A 22,258-nucleotide genomic window follows, 5' to 3' on the forward strand; every position below is an offset into this window, starting at 1 on the left:
TCTCCATCAAAAGTTGAACACTAAAATACAAACTCACTTATTTATGCTTTCAAAACATAACTAGGTTGTTCGAAACTCAATCCAAGTGCCAAAAGCCCACATTAACCTTTGGACCACACTCAATAGATTTAGAACAACTTATGTAACATACCACAACAATTAGATATCACATATTTCATAATTTCAACCCTCAATCCCTTGATTTAAGAAATAACAGGGGGAGGCATTTTTACTTCAAAACTCAATATAATCTAATACAATCATGCATATGTCAAATTTATACTTGCACTGGTATTTTAACCTTACTTATATATATCAATTAAAAAAATATCACACGTACTAGGTCCAAAATATACCTTTCAATACTCACTATTTAATAGTATAAGTAATAATAACATATGATTATCCTAGTTGGCAATATCAATTAATTATACATATGTAACTACAATTATGAGAGGCCTATAGTAAGAAACTGAGTTTTCAAGCCTTTGTTGCTTTCCCTTTATCTTGCTCAGAATTAATGCCAGTAAAATGTTAAATAGAGGGATGAGTACAACCACTCAATAACTAAGTTTTACTTAATCTATACAATTGCCTATCAATTAAAAACTAATATAATTGGCAATAAACACACATATAAAGTATGTATGACAAAGTATAGCCCAGACTATAATAATAATAACCATATGATTAGACTTCAAACACAAAATCTATATATCAATAATGTATAACCTGGGGTTGCAATAATACCAATCATGCACCCCTAGCCACACCGGACCATAATACTAACAACTATATAGCTAGAACTAAATGTATGATTATATGTCAATCTTATATCCTCCTGATTACTACTAACATAAAACTGGTGGCTGTTCGGTGGCTATACCTTTCACGGATTAACTCAACTTTTCACTTGTGAGGAGCTACTGGACCAGGGTTAACTCACTCATTTGTGTAATCCAATTTCCCTCAATACTAACAATAATAGGGTGTCGTGTCCCTAATTTAGCCTCTTCATGAACTAGTGGAGACTAATTAGGTTTGAATCCCTTATAGGAAAAAGTGAGATAGTCTTCAATCAACTACAGGACAATGGCTACCTCCCGATTTCAATGGTCAGTGCCAAGGTAAGCCCTCAATTCCAACAATCGCTACTAATACCATATTTATTAATTTACTCCTCTCCCTAGGTGAGTTCCTACCAATGATCATACTAGGCACAGGCTACACATATTATGTAAATGTGACCAAAATCACAACCCTATGTCGTGATATCAATTTCTCACTCCCAGTAAACTCCATAACTAATATATATATATATATATATATCACATATATTATATTTTTATAATATCACAGTCAAATGGCATCATTGCTTTACATAAATGCATTATGCACAAAACTCTTCATTTTTCAAAAGCCATTTTATGTATAATACCACACATTGCCAAATTTACATCAATAACTTTCTACATATCAAACAAGTTTTAAATCATAAATTTCAATAACTATTTAATTAATATACAACTATATAAATAATGTTTTCCCTAATTACCTCAAATCTTTGAGAGGTCAAATATTACCCCTCAATCATTACTTGCTTTTCGAGCTAAATTCAAGTTCACCGCACTGTGAGGTTAGTCTACAATTACATTAACATTCATGACTAATAATAATTAAAATCACTACTTTCAACATCTAATTTCATACTTTAATAACTAAATTTCTCAACTACAAGATCAACCTCACATTCCATGAGTGTCTTAACTTCTATTAACTTTATTTAGCTTTTCACAACTTAAATAATCACAAATATATCATCCAACAATTCAAAATCATCATCAATATAATATCACAAATTACTAACTTTCAATTCTCAAATTTCAACACTTTAATAACTCAAAACTCTCAACTATTAATTTTAATAATTACATTAGGTTTATTAACTCTCATTGGATTTAACTAACACTAGCAAAATCTTTAATCAACATTAATAGTAGCCACTTACTTCAAGCACCATCATTTATGGCATTTAAATGCACAAATTCATCCATAATTGAGAGCCCACTCTCATGACATAAAACCCTCTATGTCTAGGTTTAGATAACTCAAACAACTCTCATTAACTCTATTTAAGTTAATGAATTTTGGACCCAAAGCTCTCAAGGTCTAAAAATTATCTTCTAACTACAAATCTTAACTTAAAATGGTAGGAGAGGCTTACATTAGTAATTAAAAGCTCTAAATTTTTCTAAAACACCCACAAAATCATGCTCTAACAGAGAGAATCACGAACCCCTTCTTTCTTCTCTTTTTTCTCCATTTTTCGTGCGCACACAGATGTCCTTTTTAAGTTAGATTTGTGACATTATGTTGCAACGTAAATGCATTATGCTGCAATATAATGCACAATTGGTCAAATTTTATTTTTTTTCTCTTCACTTTGAGCTCAGATGGCCTAATTTATTTTCAAACCCAATCTAATAACTAAAGCCAAACCTAATAGGCCCATTAGTTATCTCTAACCATCCTCAAACTCATTTATACTTAAATTTATAAATTTATCCTTTATTAGCTTAATTAATCAAAGGAACAATTTCTAGGATGTTACACATTACAACATGTGGTACAGAGAAAGATAACCATGAGGCATGTACACATGCCGTGACATGTCCCTCTATTTTTCATATTTTAATGTTTTTCAACTAATTTTAAGTATTTTGACTCTTATGAGGCATTTCATGCTTCTAAAACAATATTTTACTCTGATTGAAAATTTGTTAAATAATTTTTGAGTAATTTTAAACTATATGAAACTTGGAATCCCATTTATACAAATTTCTAAACTTGGTAAAATAATTGGTTTAGCCTAATGATTATACCTTCACCCTAGTGATAATTGTGATTAAGTAATTGGAAACTTTACATATAACAATTACTGGTACTTTGATAAATAGCCATTATGTATCAATTACTAAATTCACTAGTGATATTGTGTGATCGTTATCATCATCTCATCGACCGCCATTATTTTCTAGCATCAAAACCTTTTATTTTGCTGGCACAATTAGTGTTATAGCCATCATTTTCTTTATTATTATTAGTATCACCACGACTTCTTTCATCTGATCAATATGCATTGTCGTTACCTAGCTATTGTCTTTGTGTTAATAACTTCCTATATGTTAACTTTAGTTTCTGATCAAATTTACTACCATATATGACCTTTATGTTATGATACGAGAAAGATATTTTTTGCAATGGTTTACTGCGCTACTAGCTAGAGGGAGTAAAAGTATTAAATATTTTCGGTATTCTCACCGATATTAAATAATAATAGTTTCTATATATTTTCTGGGGCGAAAAATATCCTGAAACCAAAAGCTAAACAAAGCGCGGTGTATCTTTGTGAGTCTCTTTAAACTAGTTTTTCTGTAGAATATATATTTGACATATCACTATATACATATATATATATATATATATATAATTATGATATTTTAATTTTGGAGTTACGACAAAAACATATTTTTGTTAGTTTCAACTGGAAATGATTTATAAACTATAATCTGCAAAGAAAATAGACGGGAATTCTGAATATATTCCTCAAGGGTAGCTTTTAGGGATTTAGATTCTCTCTCAATACATCTCTTCATACTTAATTTCATCTATCCATTTAATTATTTTTTAATTTAATGATATGAGATTGCTAATCATAAAATTAAAATAATTATTAAATGAATAGAATATTTAATTATTTTAATATCATAATTAGCAATCTCACATCATTAAACTAAATGAATAATTAATTGAATGTATATGATTGGGTATATGGAGAGGATCCAAATCCTAGCTTTTAGTTCCAGATTATTATAATAAATTAGGTTTATTTATTGAAGCCAGGGGAATCCCAAAATGCTGGGAAACCGTGCACAGGTCGCTCTCCACGCATGAAAGATATTGGTTGTACATGTTTAGTATATATATAATGTCTCTATCAAAATAAGAGCAAATATATAGAGACAAAATACATAGAGGGGAAAAACTACTTTGCGGGTTCCGATTAATTAAGCACTCCTAAACTCTAGCAGATCCAGTGAAAAGGACACATGTGAGATAGAAAACGATTGAATGTTCCTTATGGGAGATGGATTCTCTACATTTCTAAGACATTGTTCCTCAACCTTCGTATAATTTAATCTATAATTATCGAGCATTTAAAATATCTTTTTTATTAGATAATCATCTAGAGAATAACGACATTTTTTGCAATGAAAAGAAAATAAAAATTAATTAAATAAACATGATAATGTCTAAAATAATTAATTTGCTTTTTTTTTAATGACGATAATCAAGCTTTGAAATAAACAAATTAACTCTAGTCGGTAGTAAATGATGTGAGCTCGTCCTCTAAAACAACTAAACAGGCATAGTTAGAGTAATATTCATAAATAATTACGTGATTGTCAACATCGATTAACTGGGGCTCAACTGCAACAACTTTGAATTCCAAAAAAGACAATCCACACACCCACACATGGTGTCCGTTTATTGCGACATTAATTAAGAAGAAATTAAATCATGGATGCTTCGTTCAGTTTTATTATATATATAACGAACTACTAAGCTAAGTGGTGTAAGTTTGAAGCAAAGGGATGGAAGTTTCTCCACGCCACATCCAATACTGCGAGACACGGGTCTGGCGCACACCTACCTTGATGAGCTGTTAGGAATATATCTCAAAAATTAAAGGGCTTGTTCAGTTTTTGTTCTTATTTTTTGTTTTAAAAAACTGTTTGTAATACAGTTTAAAGAATTGTTTTTCATATTAAGAAAAAAAAATCTGTTTGGTTGTATCAATTTAATATTTGAATTAAAAAATTTATCAATAGTTATGGTTATCAGCGGTTAATAATAGGGACTTATGATATAATTATTAATTGAGTTAACTATAGTTATCAACAACTAAATATAATGTATTTTAAAAATAAAAAATAAAAAACAGTTTCGAGATGATTCAATTTTTTTGTTTTTAAAAATAAAAAATGAAAATAGTTTTAAAAATAATTAAATTAAAAAATATTCATCTAAACAAGTTTTTAAAGACTGTTTTTAAAAATAGAAACCAAACAGACATTAAATTTCCTTAATTTCAAGCAAGCATTTTTCTTTTGAGAACTTTAGTTGTATATACATTATTTTCTTCTGACTTGGGAGACCTTTTCAACATTTTTCCATTTGTTGGGTTTTTTCTTCCTCAACTACAAAAAGTCATGCGTCGATATATGTGTGATGAACAGGTCATACATAATAAAAAATTATTGAATTGATGGACAGTGGTATGTGTAATACTTTTTCCAAGTCTCTATTATAACTTTACAAGGCACATTTTTATAAAGATTTTTTTTATTTAAATAAGGATAAAATTAAAAGTTTATTCTATGGCAAAGTTAATGAGTAACTATCTTTTATTATAAGTGTTTTGTAGTAAAGATAGTAGAGAGAATCAAAATTACCTGCAAAACACCAAAAACGTATGCCCGTATATATATTTACTATAGACCAATGCAAGTTTTGAGCCTTTTCAAATGTTGAATCTTATTTTGCATTAATAAATTTCTTTCTCGGATATAGCTTATTAGACACTGTCCCGTCTTCGCTTCTGCTTTACTTCTTCATAATTTTTAGCTTTTTGCAAATGAAGTTTGGCTTGTCATTTTAATCTAGAAAGCTGTTCCGTAAACCACCTTTGTACGTAGGACCTGATTACATTAATTACCAAATTAATACTGGTTGAATGTAACCGTTGCAATTAGTTTAACTACAGCTTGTTCGGTGAAAATTTTTCTTTATGTAGTACTGATTAACATCTTGCAATGTAAAGTCGCGGAGATGAAACCCTGCATTGATTTGACCAGGAAGTAAAAATTGATCATATTCCAATTGCTTGCTCCTATCTCTCATGACAATAATTATATACAATTCTTAGACAATCATAAAATCATAGCAACTCATTTCAGAAAAAGCGGTGGTGGTTACGGTTAGAATGTCACAGTAGTTGGGACAGAATGTGGATACATTTTTAAATTTCTCACGTTTCATGTTTTAGTGTGGAAGATTTCATTTTTCGCCGTTAAGGCAGATAATATGGGAACATTTCCCATGTTATTTGACTGAATTGTGGGAAGTTTTCCTACGGTTCAAAAAGACTTTGTGGGAAACTCGCGGTATCTCTCAGTGAAAAGATAGATATCGTGATTCTCATGGCATCCGCGGCAACTGTGGGAAGTTGTTTCACAGTTGCACTGTTTGAGCTGTGGGAAATTGTGGCAAAACAAAATCATGTGAGCCTAAAAACTAGTTCTCATAGCCGAATAATTGAACTGTGATAATTTGCAAACTGTGTGAACATTTCTTACTCCTCAAAAATTGAATTGTGACAATTTATGTCCTTTCTATTTAACCCCTACCCCTTGTGCTTTGCGTGGGCATTATTATTTTGTTCTGAATTGCACTTGAGCACTCGTGAGTTTCTGTTTGTGCTTGTAATTTCTCTCATCTCGGCTTTGATTTTTTTGGTTTCTCTACTCTCCATACCCTCTATTTACTCTATTTCAGTGCATTTTTATCCCTTCTCTCCCATTTTGGTGCGTTTCCACTCTCACATTCCTCTCCTCTCTACTCTCTGTGCATTGGCCTGGATGTTCAACGTGAGTTTGCGTCTTCTCAAGTATTATTAAAGCATTTTTTATATTTTATTTTATGTTATATGTTTTTTTAGTTATTTTTAAATCATTCTAATTATTTTTTTATTTTTTGTGCAGGTTTGAAAAAAAAAATACTTTGGATCCCACCATTCGAAAGCACATAAAACGCGATTTAACCAGATAACCGCAAAATGTCAATAGCTAAATTTTAAAATAATATATATTTACTACATTTTTGTATTTTAAAATAATAAAATTTAAATAATTTTTTTTTAACTGGCATCCCACGGTTCAATCAATGATCGCTGAACAGCAGTTCATGCTTGGACTGTGGGTCTATCAAGAAAAGGTTGACACTACCGTGGAAAACAACCCACGGTTTGTAACTTATTCATCGGAAAGTGCCTCTCATAATTGAAATAATCACATTTCAATTGAATTATATAATTTTGGCATTCTCACATTTTGAGCCACAAAAATTTTATATTTACACGTTTTTTTTATAATGAACCTAAAATCACCAAAATTTAAGAATAATAATAACATATCCACTAAGCTAAAAGACGTTGCGGAATCTCATGAGTAAATTCAACCCATAATTATACATTAGGCAAAATCAAATGTCATGATCACCGCAAAGTGCAAGATAAAATTTATTGAACGCTAAACTTGTATATATGATCTAATAGAATCATCAGGTCCCATACGCATCCAACAATTTCAAGGGAATTAATCGGGACCGCAGAATGGTATATGTCAACTAAAAATACGTGTTCTGGAATCCTGGGATATTTGATCGTAATTTCTTCAAATACGCGGCATAGCAGCTTCCATCCTCCACAAGTGGATTTAGATAAATTTTGGCAGTTGCCATCTTATGATTTCTACAGAGGGATCTCGATGATGATGTTCTCAATGTTAGCGATGATCTTCCATCTCTGGTAATATTGCTTTGAAAAGAAGTTACAAGTACTTCAAGTGTACATATACGTGTAAATTAAGTAGTTACATGTATGATAAAAATTAGAAAATTGAAATTGAAGATATCAAGCACAATTTTCACAGCATTAGAGGATGGATATGGTACCGTGTACTCCTACATATTGATTTCCCTTACGATCTTGCCCTTTCTTTTCTGGTTTTTGCCATAATTGAGTTGTGATCTGAAGCTTTTAAAAAAAGAAGAAGCGATGTGCATTTTTAGCAAGTCCGCAACTAATTGATATGAGGTCAATTAGACGGAAACGGTGACGTTTGGCACCGAAAAAGCCGGCAAGTCCGGAAAACAAAACAAGAGCATGGGCGCGTGGTGGAACATGCAAGAAGGTCAATTATCGCCTCCATCGCCACCAGAGTCATTTTTAACCCCAGCCTCAGCAACACAGACTGGACTCTAACTCTCTCACACTCTCTCACTCACACGGTGACGCCACACCCACCCTTCACCTCAAAGCCGATTCCTTGTACGTTTTCTTTTTCCTTTTCTTTTAGTCAGTAAGAAACGTCTTTGTTTCGTTTTCCAGTGCACAAACTTATAGTCTATTCCTGCTCTGCGGGTAGCATTAAACGTCTCTAAAATATCCACGTGTCCGCTACGAAAATGCAGGAATCACGGAACACGGCCTCATCGGTGTCATTCAACTATTTATGGTTCGTGCATATGTACGGGCGCGCGCGTACGTGCACACGGTGGGTAGGTCTCCGAGGTAGGTCCTATTTATTCAGATTCATTCGCAGATTTACATAGACTACAATATTCCCGTGGACTTGAGGAAGGGCTGGCTGGGTGTTGCAGAGATATCAGGAGAGGTTGGAGGGATGAATGTGTTAGTGATAGTGATAATGGGACTGTGGGCAGGAGGAGGCTGTGCATACAATCGACCACCGCCTCGTGAAACACTGTTCGTCCCTCATGCGCATTCTGATACTCGGCCCCAACAGGTGCGGACACCATCCCACTCCTCTTCACTGTTCTAAGTTTCTATTTTAACTCTATGGACTCAATTATCGATCGGAGAAGCTATTTGGGGCGTGTAACTCCTGGAGATGAGATCTGTGTTGGGATTGGGATGATCTCTGTGGGTGGGGGAAGATGTTAGTGTGGCGCATCAGGTAGCCAGTGCGTCTCTCTTTGCCCATCTTACTTAACGCTCACGTCACTTCCGCTTCTAGGCTTAGGCAGGCCTGCAAGTAGCACCACGTTCCCCCCCGCGTCAGAGCACTTATTTTTCTCAATCATCATCAAGATATTCGCAAGTTCTTTTTTCCTGTGGCACTGCTTGATTGAGGTGGTGCCCTTGATTTAATTGTGTATATTTTGAATACTTTTCTAAATTTATTTTCCGATTAGGTTTGGTTTGCCCGATTTAATTTTGGTAATGTCTATCATATTCGGCACTTAATGCGTTCTCTATTATCATTTTGCCATTTTGCAATTAATCAGTGTAAATTTTATAATTAAAGTCTGGGTAAAGACAGCGAGTTCTTTTTCCTTTTAAAAAAGTTGAACATCGCCCCTGTACTATTGGTTGTTTATCACGTCACACCTGGATTTTCTGGTACTATTTATTTTACCTGAACAATATCATTTTGCCACAAAAAAAAAATCAATATTGCTGATTTATAATAACAAATTTAAACCATTCAAATTTTCCTCCGACCAATTCAGTTATCATATTATATTCTAAAATAAAAAGAATTCTAAAATTTAATTGAATAAAGTCTAGATTAATGTAAAAAGTTCCAACTGGCTTACTATCATAGGCATCAGTGAGTTTTCATGAAAAGCACAAGCTATATGAAACTACAAGTATGACATTGGATGAGATTGCATTGCGCAGGTGCACATATCTGCGGTGGGGCAAGACAAGATGAGGATATCATGGATTACAGAAACCCCGACTCCTGCAAAAGTGCAATACGCCGCTTCCCCTGACGCCGACGGACCCTTTGCCGCTGGCACAACCTCTTCCTACCGTTATTTCCTATACGAGTCCGGTCAAATTCACGAGGTAGTCATTGGTCCTTTGAAACCCAACACCCTCTACCACTACCGGTTGGGTGATTCTTCCCAAAAATACAACTTCACCACTCCTCCCTCTCGATTTCCCATCAAATTTGCAGTCGTAGGTATTTAACTCCCTAAAACCTCATATATCCCCCCTTCTTACTAAAGTGCCATGCTCTGGCTTCGATCAGTATTATAAATTTATGAACGTAATAATGCAGGTGATCTTGGACAGACAAAATGGACCGCGTCGACGCTGCAACATATAGCTGATTCAAACCATGATATGCTGCTGCTACCTGGGGACCTGTCCTATGCAGATTATGTACAGAGTCGATGGGACTCCTTTGGTCGCCTGGTCGAGCCATTGGCCAGCCAGCGTCCTTGGATGGTCACTCAAGGCAATCATGAGGTCGAGAAGACCCCGATCGTTCACCTCAAACCATTCACTGCCTACAATGCAAGGTGGAGAATGCCATTCGAGCAGAGCGGGTCTGATTCTAACTTGTACTATTCCTTCGAGGTTGCCGGCGTGCACGTCATTATGCTAGGCTCTTATACCGACTTCGATTCTGATTCTGCACAGTACAAATGGCTTGTGGGGGACTTGAAGAAGGTGGACAGGGAGAAGACACCTTGGATAGTGGTGCTTGTTCACGCTCCTTGGTATAACTCCAACACTGCTCATCAGGGTGAGCCCGAATCCTATAAGATGAAGGCGGCCATGGAAGCTTTGCTTTATGAAGCTCGCGTTGATGTTGTTTTCGCAGGCCATGTTCATGCCTATGAGCGATTTGTGAGTTGCCTTCTCATCTTATAATCTAATTGGCTAGCTAATCCGGCCCACTCCCTTTTCTGCTACAATTTAAAAATCTATCTGCTAATTTGTCAGACTAGAGTGTACAAAGACAAAGTTGACAGTTGCGGCCCAGTTCATATAACCATTGGAGATGGAGGAAACCGGGAAGGCCTCGCCACCAAGTAATTTTCTAAGAACTTTCCAGACTTAGCAAAATGTTATATTGTCAATGTTGTATAATGTATGACTATGAGGATATACGAACGTAGAATATAATAATAAATATGTTTGGTTGGTTGGTGATGACAGGTTCGTGGATCCCAACCCGGAGACGTCAATCTTTAGGGAGGCCAGCTTTGGGCATGGAATATTGGAGGTAGTGAACGCGACGCATGCGTTGTGGACTTGGCATAGGAATGACGACGACGAGGCTGTTCCGTCTGACTCCGTCTGGTTCACAAGCCTCTTCACTGAACCTGCTTGCAAAGTTTATTAATATTATTCAGATGTCTTGTCTGTTGGCGAAAATACCAACCTGCTGGAAGCATGATTACGTAGTAATAGTCATTTTTACATTCGCTTGTTAATTTGTAGACAATTTTGAGGGGTACAAGTAGTATATCAGTTGGGTGTTTGGGGTGTTCGCTGCTCTTTCTGCTATTCTGGTCCTCTAATGTCCAAAATCTTGACTCCAAATAAAGGGAAGGACTTCCCTAGATGTTGAGTGAAGCTGAGGGGGGGTGGTTGATGCATACATACTATATATAGGTATATATAAACTGAAGGGAGATGCCTGTAGAGTATGTTCTACTTTGTAGATCTGGGAAAAAAACAGATTATTAACTTCAGGTCCGACGTTGCATCGAGAATGTATAATAATCTTCATTGGACTGAACTCCGACATACACAGTCTCTCTCTTATAATAGAGAAAACACAATAACTTGTTATAGCTGACCGCGTGATGTATCAACTTGTTGATATCTATTTGCACTTTGCTTATCGGTATTGATTATGAATCGTTCTCTTCTAGAAATGCGATTAATTATTCCAATCCCAAACATACAGCTGAATTATTTTTCTCGTTTCTTTTTCTCGAGTTTGTAACAAACACGAACCATTAACTCTTTATTTTTCATCTGTAACAAACATGAATCACTTAATTAATTATAATAAAGAAATGAAGTTAATTACTGACGAAAATCAAGAGAACTGGGCATGCCTGTTTCCTTTCCATGATTTTTTAAATGGTCAAACCTCCTCAATCACAGTTCATTATATAAAGCATATCATATTGTGTGTGCGTGTGAGAGAGAGAGAGAGAGAGAGAGAGAGTGAGCGCTTACCACGAGACTCGTCGTTACTTAGCAAAATAATGATTATGTTATCAGTGGACCAACGACTGCGAGTCTCTGCAACGGCTGAGTTCACACAGTACATGAACCTTCTCCTCCCCAACTTATCTTAGCGATGATTTTATATTTTCCAAACCATCATTTTTCTTCATTGGTGTAATTAATTACTAAATTTGCATGCAATAATATTTTATCAAATAATTACTTTATTAATAAAATCGGTCCGATTATAATTATGAAATTGAATGGGGGGGGGGGACCCCTCATGATAGAATGATCAACGGTGGGGGCGTGCGTGCATCTGCATTTGTTTGTTAGTAATACAAAATTACAAATTGTCAAAACCACCAACCACGGGTCAATCTATATATGTTGTGTGTGGTTACTGATGTTTAATTAGATTTGAGGGGGAAATGGTAAGTTTATTTTTTGGTTATCTTTCTCGTCGAATACATCATTCTAGTATTCTTTGCCAAAGATTCCATCATTCCAACTCAGAGCCTTTGGTTGTTAATTGGCCGGGCAAAGAATAAAAAAAAAAAAAATGTCTTTGGTTTGTTATGCCACGATTGTAAATTTTGGCCAAGAAATTAAGTCTCTAATTAGCTGTTAGGCCATGGAATGTAAATCTTAACAAGTCAAAATATTTATCATCACCTGCTTCAAAATTAGTTGTTATGGTCGTCATTCATTAATACTATTGCACTAATTTTTTTTTCCAAGTATTGTTAATTATTTTCTATTGAACTAAGGTGTTTTTTTTTTGAGAAAAAAGGATTTGGGTTTGGTGACTGCACTTAATATAGACATTGAATGTTTGTATCATTTAAATCATTAAAATTTAAATAAATGATTATGAATTTATACTCCACTTAAGATTAATAAATAAGTAAATTCATCTTAATCATTAATTTGAATTTTAATGATTTATATTATAAACATTTAATATTTATATTAAGTACAGTTATTGAATGTAAATCTGAAAAAAAACCCTGTGCTTGTAGTTGGTAAGGGAGAAGAGTGAGGTGAACAGAAAAGCATGAGGAAAACTTCCCTATTTGGCTGCGAGAGCAGATTAGAAGAAAAGAATATGCAAGACCCACAAAATTATGAGAATCTTTTGAAGAGAAAACTTTTCTTTTTAAATTTATCCACAAATTTTTTTTTTTCATTTATTGCCTCGTCTTCTTACCTGTTACCTTTCTCCCTTTTATTTTTACCTGATCCATTTTAGGAGTTATATTTTAAATTTCAAGATTATTTTAAAACTTTTAAATCATTGTATAAAAAAATAAAAATGGATAAAATAAGTATAAAATAAAAATAAAATTATTTCTTATTCCATTTAGTAATATATAGTGAAAAATGTATAAATGATATGGTGCAGTAATAAATTTTATTATATGCAAGCTAGTAAGATTATTATGGTCTTTATAAAAGTAGCCACTTTTTCTCTCTACAATGTAAGAGTATATTTTTTGCGGGAATATTTGTGTATCGGACTTCTTAAATTAAATTCCCCAAATATGAAGTCCCCTATTGTTATTTAAATGGTCTGCTTATTTGAAAATGATATTATGATTACAAATTAAATCCTAAATATCACTTAGGTAGACCAGATGTGCTACGTCATTTGTAATCTGTCCAATTAAAATATTTCAAGTAATCTAAATAAAATGTTATGTAACTTTTTTTAATTAATTTTATTCTTATAATAGAATGTATATTTAATTTCTTACCTTTTATCTCTCTTCTATTATTAATATTAAAACTAATTGATATTTAATGTCATCTAAATATCATATTTTTATTAAACAGACTACAAATGACATGATACATTAGATCTACCTAAGAATTTATCTGGACTTAGAGCATTGGAGCACATATCTTGTCAACCCAAATAAATATTTTTTAGAAGAAAGAAAAAGGGAAAAGTATAACAAAGGACCTGAAAAAATAATATTTATTAAAAATAATCTTAAAAATAGTTATTATTTATAAGGATGAAATATCAAAATATAAAATTTAAAAAATACTATATTGCTCCTAATCATATCTCCAATAATTTCTTTAACCATACCATACACATTGCATTTAACCGTTACTGACAAAAACATATCATTTAGGAGGAAGCTATTTTTTATATAACAACTAGTAAACTAAAAAAATCGGTTAAATTCTATATTTAATCCTCTAACTTTATATAAGGATTCAATTATCCTTTAATTTTGTAAAGCATATTTTTAGTTTTTAACTCTAACATCATTAGTTTTAAATGATTATTTTTTGTGTCAATCATTATTATTTTTAAAAAAATTAAACTTAATATGTCAATATTTAAAAATATTTTATCAATATTTAAAAATTCAATGTAAAAATTTGTTGGGACAAAATTAACATTATTAGGGTTAAAGGATTAAAAAGACACAGATTAAAATGAAATATTATATGAAGTTAAAGGACTGAATATATAATTTAGTCAAGAAATTTTAGTTAATGCTCAAAAACCCAAATTGAGATAGCACGGTTTTGATAAAATTGAATAATTATTTAAATTTAATTCTTTAAATTGATTTAATTTTTAATTAAATTTAATACTACCTTATTTTTAAAAGAGTACTTTTGTAACTTAGATAGTATCCTATGTTAATTTTAAGGCTACCAAATTTTATGTTCAAGTTATAATAGTCAATCATACTTATCTTGGTCGTTCATCCTAATCTATTTTTTTTTATAATCTTTTATAATAAATTTTATTTGTATCAGATCTCCCTCCCTAATTTTCCCGAAGAAAAATACCCCGCAATCACATCATACTAATCATCACGAAAGTGTCTACCTCTTCTGATATTCCACGTTGTCCTGACAATTAATCTCAGGATTCTGTATTTATATATATATTAATCTGGAAATAAATGAGATGAAATTGATTAAGGCTAGATACCAAGAATATCCAGGAATCGGAAATGTTGTTTTGGTTTCTCGAAACATGTCGAGCATAGATAGAAACTCTCGAATGGGTTTTTTTTTTTCTTTTTTTTTTCTTGGACCTGCGAAAGCCTTCCAATGGTTCACGAGACTGGTTCACTGAATGTAAGAATAAAAAGACAAAATAAGGGAACTAATAATAATGAGAGGAGCCATTAGAAAATAAATAAGTTTATTAATTAATAAATAATGAAATAGAAGATTGACAGCTCCGAGGGACGATTTATATAAAAGAGGCTATAGGAGGTGAGATCATGAAAGACAAATATTACCTTGACGCTCTGACGCTGCGTTTAACTCCGAAGCTCACGGCAATCGACAGAGACAATGGAGGCGCGATGGGCGAGCGTGGTGGTTATAATGGTGGGACTATTCGGCGTCGTTTTGGCATACCGTCGCCCTCCTCCTCGTCGGGCAATCTTCATCCCACACTCCATGGACGAGGATTCTGATACGTCCCCTCAACAGGTACTCGCGCTCTCCTGACCTCACTTTTCGTTTCTGATCTCAGCATTTGCTCAAAACTCACGAGATTCCTTGGACATGATCAAATGAAAATGGTTTTTCAGAGGTTTGTCGGATTTCTTATATTTGATTTTTGGCTTTTTTCCGATGAATGGGACCGGTACTTTTCATGGCGGTCTGCTTGTTGTTTTGCCGGAGAATTATGATTTGGGTCGGTGTGTTTGGTTTGGTAGGACCCAATACGTTGGGTTACCCAATGTTATCTAACTTAAGAGACAGTGAGAGAATGATAACTGTGACTTTAAAGCGAATCCACTAGCGCTGATAAGCCTATTCAATTTAGTTTCATGCTTTCATTGGACCTCATGCATCATGTGAGTTTGCTATGTAAAGTCCGTGCTTCGACTGCACCAAATCCGAAACAGTGTCTCTTAATTCCCATAGTTTTGTTCGCCGTATTATCTGTGCCTTGAATTTTTCGGCGAGCCCATGTCACCATCACTCATGAATGACATTATTTCATATAAATTTATGTGACACTTCCTTTGAAATTATAATATTTACTCGTGATATTCGTCAATTAACACAATTATCAAAAAATTATATCAGATACACATTTTTAATTGAAGGCTCAATTCAAAATATATATATATATATATATTCAATACTTTTGTCCTTTCTAGAGTAATCTTTGTTTTTAGATGCTTTGTTAACATCAATATGACAATATCAATATATATATATATATATATATGATCATTTTTAAGAATTACAGATGATCCTAACAGGCAACTTGATACTTTATTTTTTATTTTCTCGTAAAACTATGTCATCTACTTGGGTGATAAAGTGCCTAAATATGGATGAAAATAATTCAGTTGTGAGTTAGGCCCAAAATAAGTTGGGCTTGAATGTTCATGGATTGGCGTCCCCTGGACTGTATTGCTTTCTACCCAAAAAACTTGTACGTCTAGCAAAAAAAAAAAAGAAAAGAAAAGAAAAAAACTGGCATGGCTAAGATGAAGAGGCAATATAATGGCATGAGCAATTTAATTGAGAAATTTCTAGTTGTCTACCGTATATTTCTTTTTTTAAAAAAAAAAAAAAACCATAATGGTATGAGGAATGGATGGGGTTATTATGCAGGTGCATGTGTCTCAGGTGGGGCAAAACAACATGAGAATCTCATGGATCACACAGAGCACAGCCCCTGCCATTGTTCATTACGGTCCTTCTCCTGAAGCCAACGCTTCCTCTGCCAACGGAACCACCTCTTCCTACCGCTACTTCACTTACCAGTCCGGCCTCATTCACGACGTCGTCATCGGCCCTCTCAACCCCAACACCCTTTACTACTACCGTCTGGGTGACTCACCTTCCTCCCCACACTACTCTCTCAAAACCCCACCTTCTCAATTCCCCCTCAGATTCGCTGTCGTAGCTGATCTCGGACAGACCGATTGGACTCGCTCTACCCTCCAACACATTGCTGATTCAAGCTACGACATGTTGCTGTTACCTGGAGACCTGTCTTATGCAGATACTGTGCAGAATCTGTGGGACTCCTATGGTCGCCTCGTCCAGCCATTAGCCAGCCAGCGTCCTTGGATGGTCACCCAGGGCAACCATGAGATCGAGAATATTCCCCTTGTTCATAGCCAGCCCTTCACCGCCTACAATGCCAGGTGGCGGATGCCCTTCGAACAGAGTGGATCCGACTCCAACCTGTACTATTCTTTCGAGGTTGCTGGTGTGCACGTCATCATGCTCGGCTCCTACACCGACTTTGATTCTGATTCTGCGCAGTATCGATGGCTCGTGACCGACTTGCAAAAGGTGGACAGGAAGAAGACGCCTTGGATACTGGCGCTTCTGCACGCTCCTTGGTATAATTCCAACACTGCTCATCAGAATGAGCCCGAGTCCCATGCCATGAAGGCCGCCATGGAAGATTTGCTGTATAAAGCTCGTGTTGATGTTGTTTTTGCAGGCCATGTTCATGCCTATGAGCGCTTTGTAAGTCCATGTTTCCCAATTTCTCTGCCTCCTCCTCCTCTAAGTGCAGTTCACCTTTGATAGGATTTAACTTATTTGTTTGATAAACTGTTTCTGTAGGCTCGAGTCTACAAGGACAAGGCTGTTAATTGCGGTTCAGTGCATATCACGATAGGTGATGGCGGCAATCGAGAAGGCCTCGCCACCAAGTGAGTCGATCTTTTAAGCATTTTCAAGCTGTATCTAATTGGCACATGATTTTTTTCCTGTTTTTTTTTTTTTTTTAATACAACTTTAAGATGATGAGTTGAGTTGCGGGTTTATTTACAGATACATAGACCCAAAACCGGAGATATCGCTATTCAGGGAGGCTAGCTTTGGACATGGGGTGTTGGATGTGGTGAATGCAACGCATGCGCGTTGGACTTGGCATAGGAATGACGACGACGAAGCTGTTGTCGCTGACTCACTCTGGTTGAATAGCCTCTCTACTCTGCCTGATTGTCAAGTTTAGTACTATATCTACACATTCTCACTTGAAGAAATGTATGATGCGGCTCGCCTCCAATTGTGACTGAAAATTTAAGACGGTAGCTGAAGTCCTATTCTAGTCTTGTTGTAATAACTTTGAAAGAATACACAGTATACACTGGTGTAATTATCATCAAAATATAAATTATTAATTTGGAGTCTTATCTATGCTCAAAAACATGGTAAATTTATAATGACAGAAGTAGCACGCAGGTTTCTCCTTGTGCGAAGAACCCATGTATTATGATTCTATCAAGTCACTAATGAAAATGTATCATTCTAGACTTATCTGTTGAATTAGCGCCTCTTTTTAATTGTGGAAAAGTGAGACTACATTTCATATCCATAGGAATTGTCTTGATGCCAATTAGGTATGAAAATTAAGTTATCTCGTCATGTTGGATCAATGGGTCATGTTCATTTCTTTTTTCCTCGAATATTTGATTGACGTGGAACGAGCAAAAAGATATAAGACATGCCCCGAGGGGCAGCGGCTGGGATGCAAAAACAATTATTTACCATCATCTGCCGAAAACAAGATTATATGTATGTTTAGTTTTATTTGGGGAAAATGTGGATTAAAAGACGGTGCTCATAATCATGGGGACATAGATGGAGCAGTTGTTGTATTTAAGGCTTGAATCCTTTTTTTTTTTTTTGAATAAATAAATAAATTCTGCTGTAGGAAAATGCCGTTGATGTGTACTGATTTTCCTTCTCTAGTGCTTCATTTACGCGTCGTAGCCTCGTTCTGCGATGATAGCAGTATGGGACGGTTGGGTTTGGTTATGTGGATGCTGAGTTGGAAAGGAAAGTCTAAGTGACGCCACATCAGCACTCCCCAGTCGCTTCAACACTACATTAACGGCAAGTAACAGGATTTCTACAGATGGACTATATTTTAAAGTTACAATTGGAACATAGCTGCCACTCAATTTAAAAAGAAGAAGAAGAAGACGACGACTTAAATTTTCAATAATAAAACATTGTGACCAACCTAGTAGTTCAGCCATAATGTTGTGTTGAAATGCAAAGTGAGGTGGTATTTATTTGGTCCTTGATACCAGATTTGGATACTTGCAGTTGCAGTAATGCGCCCGTTTTTTGGACCTGCTCTTCGTGCTACAACGTGAATGGGTCCACCGTAGTCCAGAATTCAATGTCTTTCGGTGTCATTATTTGTTAATTTCCTTGTGTCGTCCCATGCTTATTAGAAAAAATATTTATTTTAGTTTATTTATAAAAAATCTCAATTGCTATTGTATTTATTTGCATTATTTTGCTTTTATCAAATGATGTAAAGTTATTAAATGTTAAAGTATTTTATTTTTAAAGTATTTATATTTAATAAAAATAAAATTAAAAACTTGTTATATTTTTAAATCGAGTTAACAAGGTTCAATGTGTTATTTGATTCTAATGAAACATGTTGAAAAGTAATTTATAAATAAGTGCCTGTTTGAATTTCAGTTGGGTATAACAGATTATGAAAATAATTGATTAAATAATAAAATTTAATCATAATTGATTATGTTATAACGTAATCTATTTGAATACTATTTTTTAAAATTAATTATAACAAAATTGGAGATGTTTGAAAAATTTAATTAGAATCAATTTTAACTATATAAATTATTATATAATTTAATTTTTAAATGAAAAATATTAATTTTTTGAGGATACAAAGTTTGAATTTTATTAAAAAAAAGAAAAAAATTTAGTTTTATTTTTATTAAATTATGTACTTTATTTATAATTTTTTCTTAATTTTTTTTATAATTTTTCTCAACACTTTTTGATAAGCTTTTTCACAAAAGCTCCGATTCTGAACTTCTAAAAATAAGCAATTTTTGGCCCAAAAATTGATTAACAAAAAAATGAGTGTTTGTATAAATTTTATAGAGAATTGATTTTTTGGGCCAAAAAATCAATTCTAAACCATATCCAAACACACACTAAAATCAAGGGATTATTCTCAAAGTTTTTTGTTGGTCTTAGTCATATTTGTTGCAAAAATTTTGAACAATTTTGTTGCGGCCAATAGTGATTAAGGAATACTTCTTCCTATTTTTAATATAAGACGAAATAAAAAAAAGGTTCCTAATTTAAGACAAAATTAGAATGATTAATGTTTTTTAAATTTTACTCTTATTTATTTATTGTCATTTTAATTTATATTTTCTAGATAATAATTTATTATAGTTATTATAAAGAAGGGTGAAATTGAAAAGTTAGATATTTTTTTTATTAATTTTATGGATATAGCTACAATTCTTGGATAAGCATGGAGTTGGTTAATTTCGATTTACATTAAGAATGGGAAGAAATATTTATAGAAAATGTGTGTATCTCTGCGCGCCGCTAGCTACCAGCACGCGTGGGATAGAGATTAGCTGCACAGCAGGAGAGGGGTGGGAAATCGTCAATTATAGTAATGATTATGCATGAGAGGAGGATATGTAAGATTAAAACAAACAAACAAACAAACAAACTACCACTATCTACTGTTGAGAACTCTGAGAAGTAAAAATAAAATAAATAAATAAATAAAATGTTTGGATTAAAGATTATATAAATAAATTTGTATTAATTATCTATAAATGAGTAACATTAATGAATGCGTACTGTTTGGAGTTGAAATTGTGAATCGCGGTGGCACTTAAAAGGCAGATTTGCCACCTTGTATGCATCCTAAAACTGGAGCAATTTCCTTTTAGCGCCATGACGATGTTCGTGGAAGAAGTCAAACGGGCTGATGTGCTTGTTAGTAACAACACTTTTTTAATCTGTGATGTGAAGTTGATTTTGGAGCTATTCTAACATAACAATAATAACAATAACAACAACAACAAAATAGAAGATTAGTCTTCCAATTGAGATTGGATGGAGGCGGGCGTGGCCCCCCGTGGATGACGGATCAATGTATAATAGCGTCTCGTGACATTATGAACTATAAAAGCAAGACCAGGATCAGGATAATTCCTTCTCCTTGCAAGCCAATATTGCTTTGCCTAAGATGCTATCATTGCGATGTTAAGGATATCTTAGTGCATATTAATTAAATTAACCATATAGAAGCATCTCCGCTTCTTCTTTCTTCCCAGTCTATCGCCACGTCCAAAACAAGCCTGCATTTTTTTTTCTTGCGACGTCGTTTTGCCTGGCCTACAGACTAATCCACCTTGAATTTAAAACTCTTGGATGGTCCCCATTTCTTTCGGGACACCCTAGTAAATATCTCTTCATTCTGATTGGTCAGCACACCTCGTCAGTGCGAAATTCGTTAAGACATTTTTTTAGAATAATGAGGACAGTGCAACGAGAGAGAATATACATTTTCTCTGCCTCTCCCATCGAGTTTAATCTCGTTCTAAAATTATCGACTCAAATGACACTCCGTCAAAATGAATAACCAGGTACCGTAAGATCATTGATGCGTTAATATTATGAAAGAATATACGTTGATTTGTGCAGTAAAATTGGTCTTCTGTACAAAAATGGTTTATGTTACAAAAAGTGTGCATTATATTCTTGGAGGTGAGGATGCACATGAGCTGATCTAGGCTTCACCTTAACCCAATGCCGGGTCCTACATACATATTCGGGCTGCCCAAAGGTTCAGGCAAGATTTAGACTGATACCCAAAATTTATTTTAAAATTAATTTCAAAATATGACAATAAATTTATTAACCAGCAAAAAATAATTATAATTATTGAAAATATTTTTTAAATAATGTTAGAATTAAAAGTAATAATTATAACCATTAATAATTATTCAAAGTTAAATATCAATTTTAAATATTTAAAAAGATTAAAAAATTGAAATTACAAAAAAATATGCATGATGCACATAAAAAACAACATAATACATAAAAAAAATTAAGTGAAATAACATTATAAAAAATCAAAAAAATTAATATATATAAATATTTTTAGGTAGGGTTGGGATTGACCTTGTCCCGATGCCTAGCCTGACGAGCCCAATTGGCTCAGGCAAAATCAAGCTAACCAGGCCACATGCACAACTCTAGTTGGGGGAATGTGACAGTTTTTACTTAAAAATGGGAAAAGTAGAAAGCATGTAAGGAAAATAATATAAACTCTCATCTTTAAAATGTATTTCGACCCCCGACCAAAAAAAAAAGCCATTTCCAGTTTAATTCAACTTTTATTTTATTTTATTTATTTATTTTTGCCAACCAGCTTAATTATATAGGTTTTTAAAATCCCAGAACAATGCATGAGACAAACGTAAAAAGTTTGGCCAGGATAGAAGCAGTACTCGCGATGGCAGCGAAATGTGAACACAAGTGGCTGTGGTCCCCTTTCGAGATCCCGAGTGCTCAGTTCAATCGATAAAAAGAATTATAAACTCACGTGTAGGGTTCAATGCACTTACCGGTGGTAATAAT

At 33.8% G+C, this 22,258-nt stretch overlaps 2 protein-coding genes across 3 annotated transcripts; both read left to right on the plus strand.

The window, feature by feature from the left end:
• The first annotated feature begins 8,116 nt into the window (after nt 1–8,116).
• On the plus strand, nt 8,117–11,449 carry LOC129318798 (probable purple acid phosphatase 20). Of its 2 annotated transcripts, none has more exons than XM_054963757.1 (6): nt 8,117–8,170; nt 8,314–8,995; nt 9,548–9,836; nt 9,936–10,510; nt 10,607–10,695; nt 10,823–11,449. In XM_054963757.1, the coding sequence occupies exons 3-6, from the start codon at nt 9,578–9,580 to the stop codon at nt 11,007–11,009; spliced, it is 1,110 nt and encodes a 369-aa protein (XP_054819732.1). In that variant the 5' UTR covers nt 8,117–8,170; nt 8,314–8,995; nt 9,548–9,577; the 3' UTR covers nt 11,010–11,449. The 2 variants fall into 2 exon arrangements, with proteins under 2 accessions (XP_054819732.1, XP_054819725.1); XM_054963750.1 differs by having other exon boundaries at nt 8,314–8,648.
• Nucleotides 11,450–15,128: 3,679 nt separating this feature from the next.
• Nucleotides 15,129–18,133, plus strand: LOC129318788 (probable purple acid phosphatase 20). Its single transcript, XM_054963743.1, has 4 exons — nt 15,129–15,322; nt 16,466–17,335; nt 17,435–17,523; nt 17,645–18,133. The coding sequence occupies exons 1-4, from the start codon at nt 15,182–15,184 to the stop codon at nt 17,826–17,828; spliced, it is 1,284 nt and encodes a 427-aa protein (XP_054819718.1). The 5' UTR covers nt 15,129–15,181; the 3' UTR covers nt 17,829–18,133.
• Nucleotides 18,134–22,258: the final 4,125 nt, after the last annotated feature.

The sequence above is a fragment of the Prosopis cineraria genome, unplaced genomic scaffold, assembly GCF_029017545.1.
Source record: "Prosopis cineraria cultivar Desert tree isolate PC_DT_omini unplaced genomic scaffold, ASM2901754v1 PC1, whole genome shotgun sequence".
NCBI lineage: Eukaryota > Viridiplantae > Streptophyta > Magnoliopsida > Fabales > Fabaceae > Prosopis > Prosopis cineraria.